Raw genomic sequence first — 16,268 nt, 5'->3', positions numbered from 1 at the left:
ATGATGGGGCCCAAGGGGGTGCCAGGCCTGGGATGGGGAGGGAAGCTAGCCAGGAGGAGTGTGGCCAGGAATGCAGACTGTCGGAGCCTGGGGCTTTGTTTACATGGGGTCCCATGGTGGGGAAAGGTACCCATCTAGAAGCCTCCCTCTCCCCAGCTGACTGGGTAAGCAGACATGGGGGACAGGGTGGGGGCAGGGGGCCTTGGAACCAGCAACAAGTACCTGGACGTGACCCCCCAGAGTCCCTGAACTCCATGAGCTGCAGACAGACAGGATGGCCAGGCCCAGCCTCTCCTCACTGCCCCTTCCCACAAACACATCATCCTGCCCCTGGAGACCCCAGACTAAGGCAGTGAAGACCACTGGTGATCTCAAGGTTCTGCCCTGCCAGTGGCGGGCCCCTGTGCCAGAGATCTGGGCCAAAAAGCCCCGGAGAGTGAGACCCAGGCAGCCAGTCCAGTCTGGAGGCCCCCACCCCTGCTGCGACCAGGGACCCCGCCCTCCTCAGGGGACAGATGATGGGACCTGTCCCAGGAGGGCAGGGAGGACCTGGGAGCTGCCTGGTACCCCAGGACGAGACAAGAAAGCACAGATCTGAACCAGGTGTCTGTTTATTTTTTGGAAAGCACGTCTGCTGGTTTGGCCCCCACAAGGCTGGGGTCCCTGAGAACAGAGACCACCCTGAGCCTGCTGACAAGCAGAGAACAGCCGCCCAAACTCAGGGCCGTTAACAGTACAAAAAGTAACAAAAGTGAATCTGTGGCTTTCTCTCCCAAGCTTTGAAAGGTAGCAGTCCGGGCTATAAAAGTCTAGAAGTGTTGCGTAAGAAGTGTTAAATCTACAGCAAATACATCTTGTAAAAACTCAATAAATTATATATATAGATATATATAAACTTGTAACATCTAATAACATCTGAACCTGCATGCAGGGGTGGCCCCCCCTGAAATTGCCTCCCTGCCTGGAACACATGGCAATTAGAAGAAATTGTATGAAAATACCAGCTTGCTTTGAAGTCTAAAAAAATAAATCTCCTAGAGAAAAATCCTATAGAAATCTACTTCTGCAAAAGAAGGCCAAAGGAAATAAAATATCCTCATGGAATCACCTCAAACTATTAATGACCCTTTAGGGTGCCCGGGGGGGTTGGCTCCAGCCTTGGGGTGCGGGCTTGGAGGCATCCTCAGCAATCCCCTAAATGAAGCATAAACCTTTTCACTGTTAATAAGTTAAAACTTAAACCTCTGCCATGCGGCTGGCTAAACACTAGGGCCCTGGGGAGCGACGGGACACGGCTCTGGGGGTCGATAAATAGCTTTACAAATATACAGGTCCAAGGACAGAAAAGCCCCTCCCTACTCCATGGTTTCTTCATTGAGTCCCCAGGGGCCTCCCCCGGCTAAGGGGCCCCTGCCCCCTGCCCCTGCACCCTCAGGGTCCCGATCCTCCGTTATACCAGCCTGCCTTCTTCCATATAGATATTTATATATATATATGTATATGTATATCATATACACAGCATCTATTTATATAAATGTACACTCATTTCTGGAATAAACCTTTCAGAAGTTAAAGGCTCCCGCCTTCAGGTACCCGTAATTTCAGTCTCTGGGGGGGCAGGGTGGGGAGTGGGGAGGCCTGGAGGTGGGGGGCTGCTAACACCCCAGGCGGAAGGTGCCACTTTAGGGGGAGGTGCGCCACACGGGGGCTTCCCTGTAGGCTCAGCTTGGGCGCTTGGAGAGACCTTTGTCTGCTCTGGACACCGGAGCCCGGCCAGCCCCCGGTGCTCCCTTGTGGGGGAGACGCGGGCGGGGCAGGGAGCCCAGGGAGGGGCCCAGCGCCCCGTCCTGAGGGGCCCCATGGGAGGAGCCCCTTACATTCTGCGTTTGGTCCCCTGGTGCCGCCAGTCCAGGTGGCCAGGAGGTCACCGTACAGCAAGGCGAGCACCCCAGGGACCCCAGACCACACGCACGTGCGTGCACACGCGCCCACACACACACACGTGACGTGGTCTGTCCAGCCGTCCACCCTTTCCAGGTGTTGGGCCCGGGTTGGCAGGACCTGGTGATCACGGCACGCCAGCGGCAGCACGGTGGGCTGGGGTCCGTTCTCACATTGATGGGGGCTCGGCCGGCTGGCCGCGGCCTTTCACGTCCGCAAGCCCCCACTACCGGGTGGGGCCGGGGGCAGCAGGTCGTGAGCGAACACGGAGTCGTCCCCCGAGGAGCCGGAGCTGGGGGTGTCCTGGCCGCCTGGCGAATACTGCTCGAAGGGCACTGACAGGTCCAGGTACTCCTGCGGGCGGCAGGCGGGCTTCCGTCAGCGCAGCGCCCTCTCCGCACGGGAGCCATCGTGGGGTGGGGCGGGGTGGGCCCAGACTCACATCGGTGGACGTCACGGTGAGCACGCGGTCCAGGTCCTCCACCAGCTGCTTGAAGGTGGGCCTCTGCGAGGGCGCGGCATGCCAGCACTCACGCATGATCATGTACCTGGGGGACATGCAGGTCGGCCCCGCCCTGCGCTCGCCAGTACCCTGCCCTTAGGGCTGGCCTCCCCCTACCCAGCAGTGGGCATGCACTCACAGGTCATGTGTGCAGTTGGCTGGCTTATCCATGCGGTGGCCTTCCTTCAGCAGCTTGAAGAGCTCCTCCACGGGGATGCCGGGGTACGGCGAGCCCCCCAGCGTGAAGATCTCCCAGAGCAGGACCCCAAAGGACCAGCTGTGGGTGGTGGGGGGCGCGGCTGCATCAGCCCCGTAACAGACCCCACAGGAGCACAGGGCTCGGGCCAGGGGGCTGCCCCCAAGACCTCCCCGGCGCCTGCCCCCAGCGGCCTGTGCCCCAGCCCCCACCCACGCCCCTGCCAAGTCTGGGGCCACATACACGTCACTTTGGTGGGTGTAGACACGGTCAAACAAGGCCTCGGGTGCCATCCACTTCACAGGCAGGCGGCCCTGGGGGGCAAGAAGGGGGCGTGTTGGCTGCCAGGCACCCTCCTGGCTCGAGGGCCCCCACCGCCCCGGGCTGAGCTCACATTGGTGGTCTTCTTGTAGTAGTCGAGGTTGTGCACGTCACGGGCCAGGCCGAAGTCGGCGATTTTCATCACATTGTCCTCAGTCACCAGCACGTTGCGGGCCGCCAGGTCCCTATGGATGCACTGGGGGTGGGGGACGCGGGTTTGATCTGGTCCCACGGCCTCTCAACCACCGCTCCCTGTCCCCCCACCCCCCGGCCCACGCTCACCTTCTGCGAGGCCAGGTACTCCATGCCCCGCGCCACCTGGTAGGCGCAAGACACCAGGTCTTTGAAGGTGAGCTGCTCCTCAGGCAGCCGGCAGGTGTCAAAGGAGTAGTCGGTGCCCGGGGGCCGCCGCGCCCGCAGGTATTCCCGCAGGTTGCCCTTGGCCGCATACTCCACCAGCACGTACAGGGGCCCTGGGGGCACGGGTGGCTCAGAGGGGCACCCTGGGGCCTCTCACTGCCCAGCCCCGCCCCGGCGCGGGCCCGCCCCCGCGTGCAAGCCCCGCCCCCCGCTCTGCATGCGGCCCGCCCCGCCTGCAGATCCCGGCTCTCACCACCCTGCGTGCAGGCGCCCAGCAGATTGATAATGTTCTTGTGTTTTCCGATCATCTTCATCATCTCCATCTCGGACACCAGGTCCGATAAGTCCTTATCCGTGGCGTCATCTGTGCGGGGATGGGCAGTGGAGTCAGGCAAGGCCGTCCAGCCTGGCATGGCCCCCTGGCCACACCCCCCCAACCATCACCTTTCAGCATCTTCACAGCCACCGTGACTGGCTTGGCAGCTCGGTCCTTGTCGATGCCAATGGCCTCTGCCATGACCACCTGGCCGAAGCAGCCCTCCCCGAGAGGCTTGCCCAGGGTCAGCCTGGTAGCAGAAACAGAGAGGCCATGAGCACACCTGCCTGCTTGAGGGCCTCTCCCAGGCAGCCCAAGGTCAGTGCCGCTGCCTCCAGAAAGCCCTCCACACTCGCCCCGACAGCTCTGCTAATGGGGATCAAGGACACTGCCCCCCGACCTCTTGACCATGAGAGTACTTTTCCAAGAGTGAATCCCCCCTCACCCATCTCAGAGGGGGCATCCAGCCCCATATTCATCAGGGGCCTACCTGACTCCCATCTGAACTCAGTCAGGCCTGAGTGGGAACCCCTCCCCGCCATGGGACCCCCACCCTCTGTGCCCCCGCACCCCCCACCGGGTCAGGACCCCAGGCCTGCGCACACCACTGACCGGGCCCGGGACAGCTCCCACTTGGGGTCGGCGGGCAGCTCGAGCTCAGAGACGTTGGCCAGGGTGGGGCCCTCGCCCGAAGACAGCCGGGCGATGCGAACCAGCGGTGTGTTGGAGCTCATGGACGAGCTGGACTCCAAGGACACCTGCTGGGTCGGCAGGGGCAGGTTGGTGCCGCGGGGCCGGGCAGCCAGGGCCCAGCGTGTGGCTCCTGCGGACTGCGTGCCCAGGCAGGGCCCGACTTCTGTCCCTGTGGTGCTGAGCGGAGGTTTTTAACACGTTTTGCACCAGAGTAACCCGGCTCTGCGGGGTGACTGTGAAGACCGGGGAGGGCTTGGCCCACACCCCGATGTCCTCAGACACTACAGAGGGGACGGGCTTGGGGGCCGGGGCAGTGGACCGGGCAAGGGCACGGGCGGGCTCGGAACCTGGTATCTACTTTCTGTTACCTGTCGCTTGAGCGGGAAGCGGGAGACCTTGTGCACCGCGGCTGAGCCCAGGCCCTTCTTGGGGGGGCTCCGCAGGCGGTAGAGCGTCACGGCAGCCACAGCCAGGATGAACAGGAGGAAGCCCAGCCCGTAGCTGAGAACGCCTGCGAACACACCACCAGCCTCACCGGCCTCCACCAGCTCCTCCTCGGCTGCAAAGACATGGGCGTTGGCGGCCTGGCCCAGCATCACAGGAGCCCGCGCACTGCCCCAGGCCGGAGCCGCGGTGGGGGTGGGGCCAGGGCAGGGTACAGGCCTCGCCCCCAGCGGGGTGATGGGGTACCAAGGCCTCGTTGAGTCTTCAGCAGCCGGAAGTGCGCAGGCCACAAGGAGCAGACAGACTCAGGAGAGAAGAGAGCCCAGCAGAGCCAGCAGCACCCTCACCCGCCACCCGGGAGACGCCAGCGCCACCGCGTCAGCTGCCGGGGACCACCGCCGGGCCGGGGCGCTATGTGGGGGGCAGCCCCATCTGGGCCGAGACAGGGCCGGGTGGACTCTGCCCACAGGCCGGGTGCAGGACCCGGCTGGAGGGCTCTGCGGTCCCCTGGCCAAACCCGGCGGCACTGGCGCATCCCGAGCCCCCAGAGGACAGAGCGAGAGCGACAGAAGCTGGTACCTGGCAGCACCACCAGCCACGCAGAGTGATGGGAAAACCCGATAGAATTGCCCGCCAGACACGTGTACTCCCCCGCGTCCTCAAAGGTGACATTGCGCAAGGATAGAACCTCTAGCTCCTTGTCGGTGGTGTTAGCGCCCGCCGTCTACAAAGAGAGAACACAGCGCGATAGGAGAGCGCCAAGAGCCGCCCGCGGGCACCGCAGCCAGAGTCCACTTGGCGCCGATCCGGCCAGGCTGCAAGGAAAACGCCGCCACCGCCACCACGACCGCGGCCACCGCGGCCGAGCGGCCTCTGCCCCGCGCGTCCACACCGAGCCCGAAGCCAGTCCCTCCACCGGCGAGTCCTCTGTCCCAGGTGAGCCAGACGTGTTGGCCGGCAGCACAGCAGGTGGGGTGAGCGTGCACAGGGGAGGGGGGCAGGCAGGGGCGTGGGGGGGGCAGGCGACAGGGCTGGGCAGAAGTGAGCAGCCGTGGGAGCCGGGGCCAGAAAGAGAGGAGGGGACAGAGAGACAGACAGACAGAGAGAGAAGGCACGCGTGCTAGAGCAGCTGAAGGCGGGTGCTCAGGCCCGGACGTCCGAGGACACACACGGGTGCAGGCGGGTCAGCGCAGGCTGTGGGGGCTCAGAGTAGGCGGTCACAACGGAGGCCGGGGGTGGGGGTCAAGGTGCAGAGGCAGCCACGCCGGGAGCAGAGTGTGAGCCGGGATCAGGGGGTGGGAGTGGCGGGGCGTGTGGGTGGGCGCAGGGCCAGGGCTTCGGAGCTGGAGCTCGGCGTGCCAGGCAGGCGTGGGACAGAGCTGTTACCTGCTGGGGGCCCGTGAACACGCAGCCAAAAGGCCTTCTCAGCCACGCCTATGAAATTGGAGGCTCGACAGAGGTACTCGCCCCCATCACGCTCGGACACATTGGCCAGGCGGAGGCGCGCGTCAGCCTCCGCACTCTCACTGATCCACGACTGCGGGGACAAGAGACCCGGCTCAGGCGCAGGGGCCCCGCCGGACACGCAGGCGTGACTGCCGAGGAGCTGGCCCTCGCCCGGTCCCCGAGGAACGGGTGGGCGGACAGGGCAGCGCCAGCCAGGAGGGCTGCCTGGAGGACGCGTGGAGACACCTCGCCGCGGGCGCTGTGCTCGCAGTGGACACAGCTGCCTGTCACGCACCCCCGCCGCCCGCTGACACTCAGAGACGCCCTCCGCCCCCGGGGTCCCGGCCGCAATGCTGCCAGGCCAGAGAGCTCCGGGCACCGCCCCGCCCCCGGCCTGCACTCCTGCTCCCGCCCCTCAGCCCCATCGTGTCTTAACAGATGTTTCTCTTTGGGCGGCAAATGTCGCAATCGCCCAACTCGGGTGGCCCCCACCCCTGGGGCCGTGGGAACTGAGCGGACACAGCCCTGCCCTGAAGGCCCAGGGAGGCGCCTGGGCAGGCGGTGGAGAGCCCAGCTCTGGGTCTGCAGGCCGACGCGGACGGACCCCGCCCCGCACCCCAGGCGCACTCCTCTGCGTCTCCCCCAGGCCTGTGCTCCCACCCCCGGTCCCGACGGGCCTTCCGCCTGGGACGCCCTTCCCGCCCTCCGTGCCAGCGGCCGTGCCCACCTTGAGCACGGTGACGTAGGGCGTGCCGTCCGGCCCCACCTTGCTGCCGTTCACCTCCACGTGCTTGAGCCACTGGATGTGGGGCTGGGCGTCGCTGTAGACCTTGCAGTGGAACTCCACGTCGCTGCCCAGCACGGCGGTCTGGTTGGCGGGCAGCCCCGCCTGTAGGATGGGCCGGTGCGGAGAGCGCTCTGCGGGGCGCGGAAGGCTTCAGAGGCGGCCGGGCCGCGCGCCTTGCCGCCTGGCCCCGCCCCCCGCGCCCGCACCGGGCCTCACCCAGCACGTCCAGGGTGTAGGTCTGCTGGATTCTGCCGAGCTTGTTCTCCACGACGCACGTGTAGTTGCCGCGGTCCGAGGGCACCACGCTCTCCATGACCAGGCTCCACTGCTGGTGACGCAGCTGCAGGCGGACACGGGTGAGCGGAGGGCAGGCCGCGCCCCCGCCCGCCCCCGCGGCCCCGCCCCCCGCGGGCCCACCTTGATGCCCCCGATGCGGTGCTCGCCTCGGAACTCCTTGCCGTTCTTCAGCCAGGTGATGGACGGCGTGGGGTTGCCGGCGGCCGGGCAGCGGAAGCGAACCGTGTTGGCGGCCGGCACCGCTAGCAGCTTCTTGTCCATCCGCTCGGGCCGCGTCCAATAAGGGGCCCCTGCTGTCCGGGGAGGGAGGAAAGGCTGTGACCAGGGTAGGGGTGGGCAGAGGCTTGCCTCTCCCCCTCCAGCCTGTTTCCTGCCTGCGGAGGGAATGTCAGCCTTTTGAAGACCGCCGCCCAGGGCTGGTCGAGCTTCCAGGAGCCTGAATGCCACCTCCGGGCACGCCCAAAGCCAGGTCCCTTCCCCTCCCGTGCACTTCCCTCAAACGCCAGCTCTAGTCGGGGGGGACGGGGCGCTGCACCGTGACCCAGGACACAGAAGTGTCTCGGAGACCTCCACCCACCCAGGCAGGCCCATCAGGGGCCAGCCCACCAACTACCAGAGCGACCAGGGCACACCAGGTGAGGAACCCCAGCTCGATGGATGGGCAACGCCCAGCCACCCAGAGAACCTGGAGCCTTGAGACAGGCCAGGAGCCCACGGGCATCTGCGAGACCCCAGGCCACGCTCTGCCCCGTGGGTGATGGGACGTCTGGGAGGTCCTGCTCCCCACCCTGCTTTCAGGGACTGTGCACCCCCACCCTCAGAGCCCAGATGGATTTTCTCCTTTGGGGCTGGGCTGGGGAGGCCGGGCAGGCGTCCCTCAGGAGACAGGCAGCCCTCCCAGCGGCCCTGCTCTGTGTGCTGCGGCCCGGGGGAAGACCACCCCCCCAGGGTGGGCGGGGCCCACAAGGGCGGAGGGAGAAGACAGCCGGGGCGCCTACTGGGTTCCCTCACCCCCACCCCGCATCTCTTGGCATGGCAAACTCAGCTCCTCCAAAAGCGGACAGCCCACCTCCCCAGACCGGCCGCTCCATGCTGGGCAAAGCCCCCTGCTGCTCGCTGTTCCAGGCCCAGGTACCTGGGTGCTGTCAGCCACAGGCTGCCACCAGGAACCACTGCGGGCAGCCCCTTCCCAATACATGTGCCTGCACCTGACACCCACAGCCACGCTGGCACTCAGACACCCCGACACCCACAGCCACCCTGACACCCAGACACCCACAGCCGTGCTGGCACTCAGACACCCCGACACCCACAGCCACCCCGACACCCAGAGACACCCTGACACCCAGACACCCATGGCCACGCTGGTACTCAGACATCCCGACACCCACGGCCACCCCGACACCCACAGACACCCTGACACCCACGGCCACACTGGCACTCAGACACCCCGACACCCACGGCCACCCCGACACCCACAGACACCCTGACACCTACGGCCACGCTGATACCCAGACACCTACAGCCACCCCCACACCCACGGCCACCCCCTTCTTCTGCCTAGGCGATCCCAGGTGCCTCCTGTTTGCCTGAACCCCTGTCTGCTGCCCCTGCCCTGGTTCACGCTCACGTGGGAGTGACCACAAGCCTTGCTCCCCCAGCCCTGGCCACACCAGCCCCCCAGGTGCTCCTGGAGGCCCGGCCCCCGGCCCCCTCCCCTGCAGCACAGTCTGCACCCCACCCCTCGCCTGGCACCCATCACCCCACACAGAGGGAACCCTGCGGAGGTGGTCCCCGGTGGGAAGGTGGGTCCCCACCCGGGGAGGCCCACGTGCCTGAAGCCTGGTCTCACCTGTGTCCTCGGCCTCGTCATCCCCGTCTTCGTCGTCCCCCGAGGACGGAGCGTCTGTAACACAGGCGAGAGGGCGATGCGGGAGGCGGCCCCGCAGCCAGGCAGGGGCCTCCCCGCGCCTCCCCCCTGACGGAGCACCACGCCCTTACCACTACCTGTCACGCGCACGCTGAAGAGGCACAGCGCCCGTTGGGAGAGGCGCTGGCGGCAGCTATAGGCCCCGGTGTCCTCGTGGGAGGCATTGAGCACCTGCAGCCGCTGCGGCCCTACCAGGACGCGGTCCGAGGGCGCCAGGCCCACGCCGTCCTTCACCCAGACGGTGGGCTCTGTGGGCATCCCTGCTGGCAAGCGGCAGCTCAGCTCCACGGTGTCCCCGCTGCCAAAGACCCGCTCCTGCGCGCTGGGCTCGGGGCCTGGGACCTCTGCGGGCAAGATGGGGGTGCTGTGAGTCGGGTGTCCCCACGCAGCGCTGGATGCACCAGGGCGTCTGGGGCCTGGAGGCAGGGACCGGAGAAGCAGGCCTGCCAGCCGTCCCGTGGGGCGGGCCGGGGTGGGGGCAACCATCAGCGGTTCCAGGGCCGACCCTCCTGTGTTGGCGACACGCAAGGAGACAGGTGGGGGCCATGCCAGTCAAACGCTGTGTGGACACAGGACACTCCAGAGTGTCGTGAAGTATTTCTCCTGCTTTTTTTCCAACCACTTGGAAACGTTTAAGATCCACGCTGACCTCACAGGCAGCAGCACAGCGGGAGGTGGGCGCACGTGTGTGGGGATGTCAGGTGGGGATGACGTGGGGAAGGGACAAGGTAACTCATGCCATGCGGGGGTGCCCCCCACCCCGGGACCTGAGAACAGATACTGCCCAGCCTAGAAGGGAGCACCCCAAACTTCCCAGAACAGCTGGGTGCTGAGACAGGAAAGGCCGGCCTGGGGTAGAGGCCCTCGAGGGCCTGACTGGCCTGCACGCCGACTCAGAAGGGAGAGTCTTCGAGCTAAACTAGCCTTGGCAGTGAGCACCAGGAACGGGATCGGACATGCACGCAAGTGTGGGACTGGGTCTGGCTGGTAGGGTGAGGGGACTGAGGACCCCACGTTACAGACGGGGATGCGGGTGGGAGGAGGAGGAGGACTCCAGGCTCGGCCGGCGGAGGGGCCAGCGGAGGGCTCCCAGGCCAGGCAGGCTGCCCCGGCCCACCTCCCCCGCAGGTGCCGAGAAGCTGGGCTAGAGGGTCCTTGCAGATGTCCGCTAGGCCCCCCGGGCCCTCCCCCTGCCCAGTGCCTGCCCAGATCCCAAGGGGCCAACAAGGCCTAAGACCCAGGGGCTGACCGCCCGCCCAGGTCTCACTGCCAGGGCCGGACAATGCCTGTCAGCCTGGGCTTTGGGCCCGGGACAGGGCTGGGTGGTCCCGCCGCGCAGACCCAGCTGGGTTCGCCGCACCGTTACTTGTCATTCTGCCGACGCGTGGCCTAGATTCGAGGCCCAGCTGCCCACTCTTCCACGCCAGCTCCTCAGACAGGCCCTGCTCAGCCTGCCCACCTCGGGAGGCCCACCAGCTCAGGGCCCGCCAGGGGGGTCCGTCAACCATCCATGGCGTCTACATCCCCTGAGCCCCCAGTCAGGGGCTTCTGGCCTGATGGGCAGCCCCCAGTCCCAGCCACAGCGTCGTGTGGGGACCACCCAGGGCTGAGGCCCCCCAGAAGGCCAAGAACAGGCTAGCTGCGGCCACCTCAGCCTCAGGCCCCGGCCCAAGGGCAACAGCGGTTGGTTCCGGTTTGGTCTGGGAGGCGACAGCAGGTCAAGCCACCCGCACAAGTATCCACTTCAACCTGGTCCAGCAGGGGGCTGGGAGGACTCAGAACGGCCCCCCTGGCCAGACCCGCCTGCAGCCATCACTGGTGGGGGGGCGGGGGAAGGCGGGGCCTGGACCCGGCTGAGGGCCGACCTCTGACCTGCCCACCACCTGCCCCACCAGATGGCCGCAGGCCAGGGCAGGGACGGTGGTGGCATCGCTCCTTCCTGCAGGTCCAGGCCACCAGGCCCACCCTGCGCCACAGGGGACCCCAGGGAGACCAGGAAGGGTCGAGAGGGTCGTCAGGCAGGGAGACACAGAGTGATGGACAGGGGGCAGCAGGCGCTTTACCTGGTTGGGGGGCACACGCCGTGGACTGCTCAGCCCCCTGTGCCCAGTGGCCTCGGGAAAAGCCTTCCTCGATCCACACAAGGGGGCCTTCCCCGATCCACACAAGGGGGCCTTCCCACACTCGCACAGCCGCCAGGCCACACCTGGCGGACGACAAACGTCCTCCATGCCTGATGGGTGCCACGTGCCAGCGTCGGTCCCTGTGGGTCCACAGCACCTGCTCCCGCCTGCACCCCCAAAGCCTAAACTCCGTGAGGGGGCGCCAAGGGGTACCATGCCCTGGAGGAGTCACGCCAGGCCCTCCTCTAGCCCTGTCTCCCAGTACCAGAATCCCCCTGACCCTGCCACTCACCACCCGTGACTCAGTTTCCCCCACTGTCAGAACAGAGAGGCCACACAAGTAGGGGACTCAAGACCCATTCGGCACCTGGATTGATGTCCACAAGGCCAGAGCCGGAGCCCGTCTGTGGGGAAGGCCATGACCTCTCCTGGGGGAACTTGCTCCTGCTTCAGGGTCACTACAGGTTTGGGGTCACTACAGTTGCTCCGCCGCTCAGTCCTGTCTGACTCTTTGCAACCCCAAGGCCTGCAGCACGCCAGGCTCCTCTGTCCTTCACCATCTCCCAGAGTTCGCTCAAACTCACGTCCTACGGTTCACTCATTCACTGCAGCTGAGGCCCCCTCAACACGTGGGGGTGTGCCCGGGTCGGGGGAGACCAGGAGAACAAGGATCGAATTCAGACCCGACTCAAAGGAGCCCCCTGGAGCCGCTGGAAGAGAAGAGCCCTCTGGTCCTGGACTCGTGAGGCTCTCAGCAGCCAGGTACACGCTTAAACAGCCTGGAGGGCGCCCCACAGGGACCCTGAAGTCAGGGCCTTCCCCCGCCCCACCCAGAAAGAATCTGAAAAGTTTGGTAACAAAGTTAGAAAAAGAAAGGGGTGGGATTCAGAGGCCTGACTAATTCGGAGGCTAATGAGGGTTTACAGGATTATCCAGCCTAATCTTCCTACAACCGGCCACCAGGACTCCTGGACTGGCAGGGAAACTGAGGCTGTGGGCAAGCACCCTGAAGGGGGCAGGCAGGCAGCCCGCCCCTCAGGGCCCAGCAGGGTTTGGGGTCAAGGACCCCCCCAAAGAGGCTCACCACCACAAGCCTTCATTCACTTGTAAATCACCCGGGCCAGCCAGGCTACCCCCTCCCCCAAACCGCTGCCTGGGACTGCGTCCCCACCTCCTCAAGGGGACCCCTAGCTCCTCTCTGGGCCCAACTGTAAAATGGGGTGTGCCGGGCCCCGGATAGGGCCCCAAGTGGCACTAGAGGGCCTGGGGGGTGGGGGGCGGGGACGCTCCCCAGCTCGACACAGGGGCTCAGAGGCCAGAAGTCCAGCCTCGGGCTCAGCCCAGGTTAATAAACCACCCAGAGGCCCGTGGGGCTCAAAGTCCAGCTCTGCTGAGGAGCAGGCAGGGGAGGCTGCCACCAGGGCCTTCCTGAAACGTGCCCTGCGCCCCCAGGGACCCCTCCTGGCCGGGTGGGTCCCCTGCAACCTCCCTGCAAGGTAGGGGCCCCTGCCCAGGCCCTCACTGAGAACGAGGCTCCAAGGCTCCCCAGGATGGCCGGGGCAGTCCTGCCGCAGACACCTCCTCCACTGTCCTTGACCTCTGCCAGCTCCGGAGCCATAACTTATGCTTCCTGGGAGAGAGCCAGGCTGGGACCTTTGTAAATTTCACGAGGCCTCTGCAGCTCCTTCAGGAACCGGATTAAGTTTATTGATCTTTCAACTGGCTACCTGTTTCGCCAACTTTCCTGCGGAGGCAGGGGCCGGGTCCTCAGGTCTTTCCACCCCAGGCCCGCATCTGGTGGGGACGCCGGCAGTCCCTTAAGGCGGGGCGGGGGTAGGGGGGCCCGCTGCCCGTCCCCCCACCAACTCCCCCCACTCTGCGCCGCAGGGGGTCCAGGAGGCCTGGGCCCCGCCCCCGCCCCTTCCCTGGGGCTAGTTGACATTCCCCAGCCGTAGGGAGTAATATCTTTATCTGAATGCAAATGCTAATTCCGGGCCCCCCCTCCCGCGGCCGCCTATTCGGCGCCCCTGGAAGCCGGGGCCGCCCTAGCAGGCGCTAAAAGCGCGCGCTGACCTCCCGACGGCCTCTGTCACGCCGCTGAATGACACGCACATTCAAGCGCCGGGCCCACTTTCATTCATAAAAAAATGACATTGTTCCGGGATGCCGCCGCCGCCGCCGCCGCAGGAAGGGGCGCGGGGGGCGCGGGGAGGGGCGGGCCGCCATCTGCCTGCGTCCAGCCCGCGGCCGCCGCCTCCCTGGCACCGCGCGCCCGCAGCCGCCCGGCTCACACCTCCCCGCGAGGCCGGGCCGCCATCAATGCGCGTCTGTGGCCGCGCCGAGGTACAAAGGAGCGGCTGTTCGGGTCCCGCCCGGGTGGGGCGTGAGCTCACCGGGCGAAGGCCTCCCTCCGCGCGGCCGCCCTGCCGGGGACGGGGGTGCGCGCAGCCCCTCGCCCGCGCCGACCCTCTCCAGCGCCCCAAAGTCGGCGGTCTCCAGGGGGGCGGGCTCCCTACGGCCGCCCCTAGGCCTCCCCTCTCTGCCCGGCCGCCACCGGGAGCCTGGCAGAGCGCGTGCCGGGCGTGGGCACCCGGAGCGCTCGGCCGGGGGGCCGGCGCGTGTGCGGGGCGGGGCCTGGCGTCAAGACGAGCTCCAGACCCTCCGCTGCCCGCGCCCCACGGGCCCTCCTCGCCGACCCTCGACGTCCCGCCGAACCTTGGTCATCAGAGGGGGACCACAGCCCCACGCCGCTCGGGCATTCGCCCTAACCACTTCCCTGCCCGGCCTGGCGCTGGGCGCGCCCCAGGGGAGCGGTCATCGTAACTCATGGGGCGTGAGAGCTGGGGGGTGGGGGGAACGGGGGCACTAGAAGGTGTCACCTGGTCGTGCAGGCCACCGAGGGGCTGTGGCCCAGCCGCGGGTTGAGGCACTTTCATACCCTCCCTCCAAAATCCAGAGTCTGCTTTGGCTGAAATTGGCATGACCTGGGGCCCGAAGGGGGCTGGGGAAGCGGCACCAACAGCAGGAACCCCGCAGAACAATGGGAATCCTGGGGACGCTGCCCCTAAGCCCTCCTGACCGCGCCCGGGGGGCAGGCTGCGCCTGGCTGGGGAGCCGCGGGGGGCGGGGAGCGCTGATGCCACCGCGGTGCCCAGCTCGCCGCCACAGCCTCGTACTTGGGTGGCAGCCCTGCGGCTCCAGGCGCCCCACAAACTGCCGCGCCAGCTCTGGCCCCGATCCCCGGGGAGGGCGGGCGGCAGAAACCCGGACGCCGGCCCCGCGACGCCAGCGCAGAGCGCGCCCTGGGGCCCACTCAGACACCCAACGCCCCACATCCACCCCGGCGCCCGTTCCCAGGCCCCGATGCCGCCGCTCGCCGGGTCCCCGCGTACCTGCCGCTCTCCGCGAGACGCGGGGCTCCACGTCTGGGGACCCGAGGACGGCGCCGGTCATGACCGCCACTGCCACGCAAAACGCGAGGGCGCGAGCCGGGACGCCCATCGCGGGGGCGGGGGGTGCGGCGTCCTCAGGCGGCGCGCGCCAGCATGCTGCCCCCCATGGCCCGGCTCTAGCACCGGCGGGAGGAGGGCGCCGCTGCGGAGTCTGCGAGAGGAAGCAGGCAACTCGTTACGCGGGCGGGCCGGGGCGCGCAGGGGCGGAGGCGGCGGTGGCCGGGCTCCTGCGCCCCGGCCCCTCCGATCCCCGGCCGCCCCGCCCGCCCGCCCGCCGCCGCCGCCGCCGCCGCCGCCGCCGCCGCCGCCCAGGGCTCCCGGGCCGCCTGGCGCCGGCCGCCGCCTCCCCACCGCGGTCCCTCCTCCCCCTTCCCTCCCTGGCTGCTGCAGAGCCCTCCCAGGGCGGCGGCGGCGGTGGCGGCAAACTTTCCAGAGCGGGAAGCCCGCGCCCTGGCCGGGCCCCGCCGCAGACATCGCTTGGGATCCGAGCGCGTCGCGCGCTTCGGACCCTCGCGCCCGCAGGGCCCCCACGCACCGACCTGGCTGCCCCGGGCGCCCGACTCGCTGAGCGCGGCTCCCGATCGCGCCCGCCGCGCGCCGGCCCAGCGCCTGCGCCTCGTCCCTCCGGCCGTCCGCTCGGCAGTGCCTGGTGCGCCCGGCCGAGCTGAACCGCGCGGCGTCAGCTGCCCGCGCCGCCGCCGCCGCCGCCGTCACCGCGCACTGAGTCCTGGCGGCCCGGCGCGCGGCAGCCAGTGGGGGCCGGCCCGCTCCCGCCCGGCCCCGCCCCGGCCACGCCCGCCCCGGCTCGCGGGGCGCGGGGACACGCCCCTCCCCTGGGGCGGTCCGGGGGCGGGGCCGCGGCCGTCCTGGCCCCTGCCCGCGGAGGGGATTAGAGGGGGCGGGGCGGGGCGGGGCGGGGCGGGGCGGGGCGCCCGGCGGTCTCGGAGGGCGTGGGAGCCGGCTCCGGCGCGAGGACCCCCGTCGCACCGTCGGGCCCTCCCGCGCCGGGCGGGCGCACAGAAAGGCCGAGCGCGGTTTTCTCTTTGCACAGCGCACTGTCCCAGTGACCACCGGGCTGCCGACTAGGGGCTCAGGCCGGGGGAATGCTGGCGGGGGAGGAGGCGTGGAGAGGGGTGGTCTCTGCGGGTGAGACTTGTCAGGGAGGCTTCACCAAGGAGCCGCGCAGGCTAGGCCCCGGGGCGTGAGCAGCCCAGAAAGCTTGGGACCAAGGCCAGTTCGGCCTGCCCGCCTGGAGTTGGGATGCTAGGGGCCTGCACTCCTGGGAGCTGGGGGTCCTGCTGCTGCATTTATGAAGGGCCTGCTGCATGCGCTCAGAGCTCAGCTACCTGAGTTCCTGGCCAGAGAGGCTCACCCAGGCACACCCCACCCCAGGGAGAAGTTTGGAGACAGGGTGCTTGTGGCGCATGAGAATGGAGAGCGAGGGCTGGGCGGCCCTGGGT

The 16,268-nt window shown here is 67.8% G+C and overlaps 1 protein-coding gene across 2 annotated transcripts; it reads right to left on the bottom strand.

Annotated features, from left to right (window-relative positions):
• Positions 1-595: 595 nt before the first annotated feature.
• Positions 596-15,555, bottom strand: FGFR3 (fibroblast growth factor receptor 3). Of its 2 annotated transcripts, none has more exons than XM_081575408.1 (18): positions 15,348-15,555; positions 14,749-14,959; positions 9,311-9,577; positions 9,156-9,209; positions 7,424-7,596; positions 7,223-7,346; positions 6,947-7,137; positions 5,353-5,497; positions 4,698-4,888; positions 4,249-4,394; positions 3,765-3,886; positions 3,574-3,684; positions 3,243-3,433; positions 3,034-3,156; positions 2,883-2,953; positions 2,583-2,720; positions 2,384-2,489; positions 596-2,295 (listed from the first exon to the last, which is right to left on the bottom strand). In XM_081575408.1, exons 2-18 carry the CDS (start codon positions 14,855-14,857, stop codon positions 2,149-2,151), a joined length of 2,409 nt encoding a protein of 802 aa, XP_081431534.1. In that variant the 5' UTR covers positions 14,858-14,959; positions 15,348-15,555; the 3' UTR covers positions 596-2,148. The 2 variants fall into 2 exon arrangements, with proteins under 2 accessions (XP_081431534.1, XP_081431445.1); XM_081575319.1 differs by having other exon boundaries at positions 4,249-4,397; positions 15,348-15,499.
• Between the last annotated feature and the right edge of the window lie 713 nt (positions 15,556-16,268).

Source organism: Giraffa tippelskirchi, chromosome 1, assembly GCF_054371585.1.
Source record: "Giraffa tippelskirchi isolate mGirTip1 chromosome 1, T2T-mGirTip1v1.2.pri, whole genome shotgun sequence".
NCBI lineage: Eukaryota > Metazoa > Chordata > Mammalia > Artiodactyla > Giraffidae > Giraffa > Giraffa tippelskirchi.
Note: the sequence above shows the minus strand (reverse complement) of the source record. Positions and strands in the feature narration are given on the sequence as shown.

What these genes read in the sequence shown, in the direction of transcription:
- FGFR3 (XM_081575319.1), bottom strand. Translation starts at nt 14,857, where the DNA reads ATGGGCGTCCCGGCTCGCGCCCTCGCGTTTTGCGTGGCAGTGGCGGTC. An exon ending in TGGGAGCTGTCCCGGGCCCG is followed by an intron (nt 3,887 to 4,248) that starts GTCAGTGGTGTG and finishes TTCTGCTACCAG; the next exon opens with GCTGACCCTGGGCAAGCCTC. An exon ending in GGCTGTGAAGATGCTGAAAG is followed by an intron (nt 3,685 to 3,764) that starts GTGATGGTTGGG and finishes ATCCCCGCACAG; the next exon opens with ATGACGCCACGGATAAGGAC.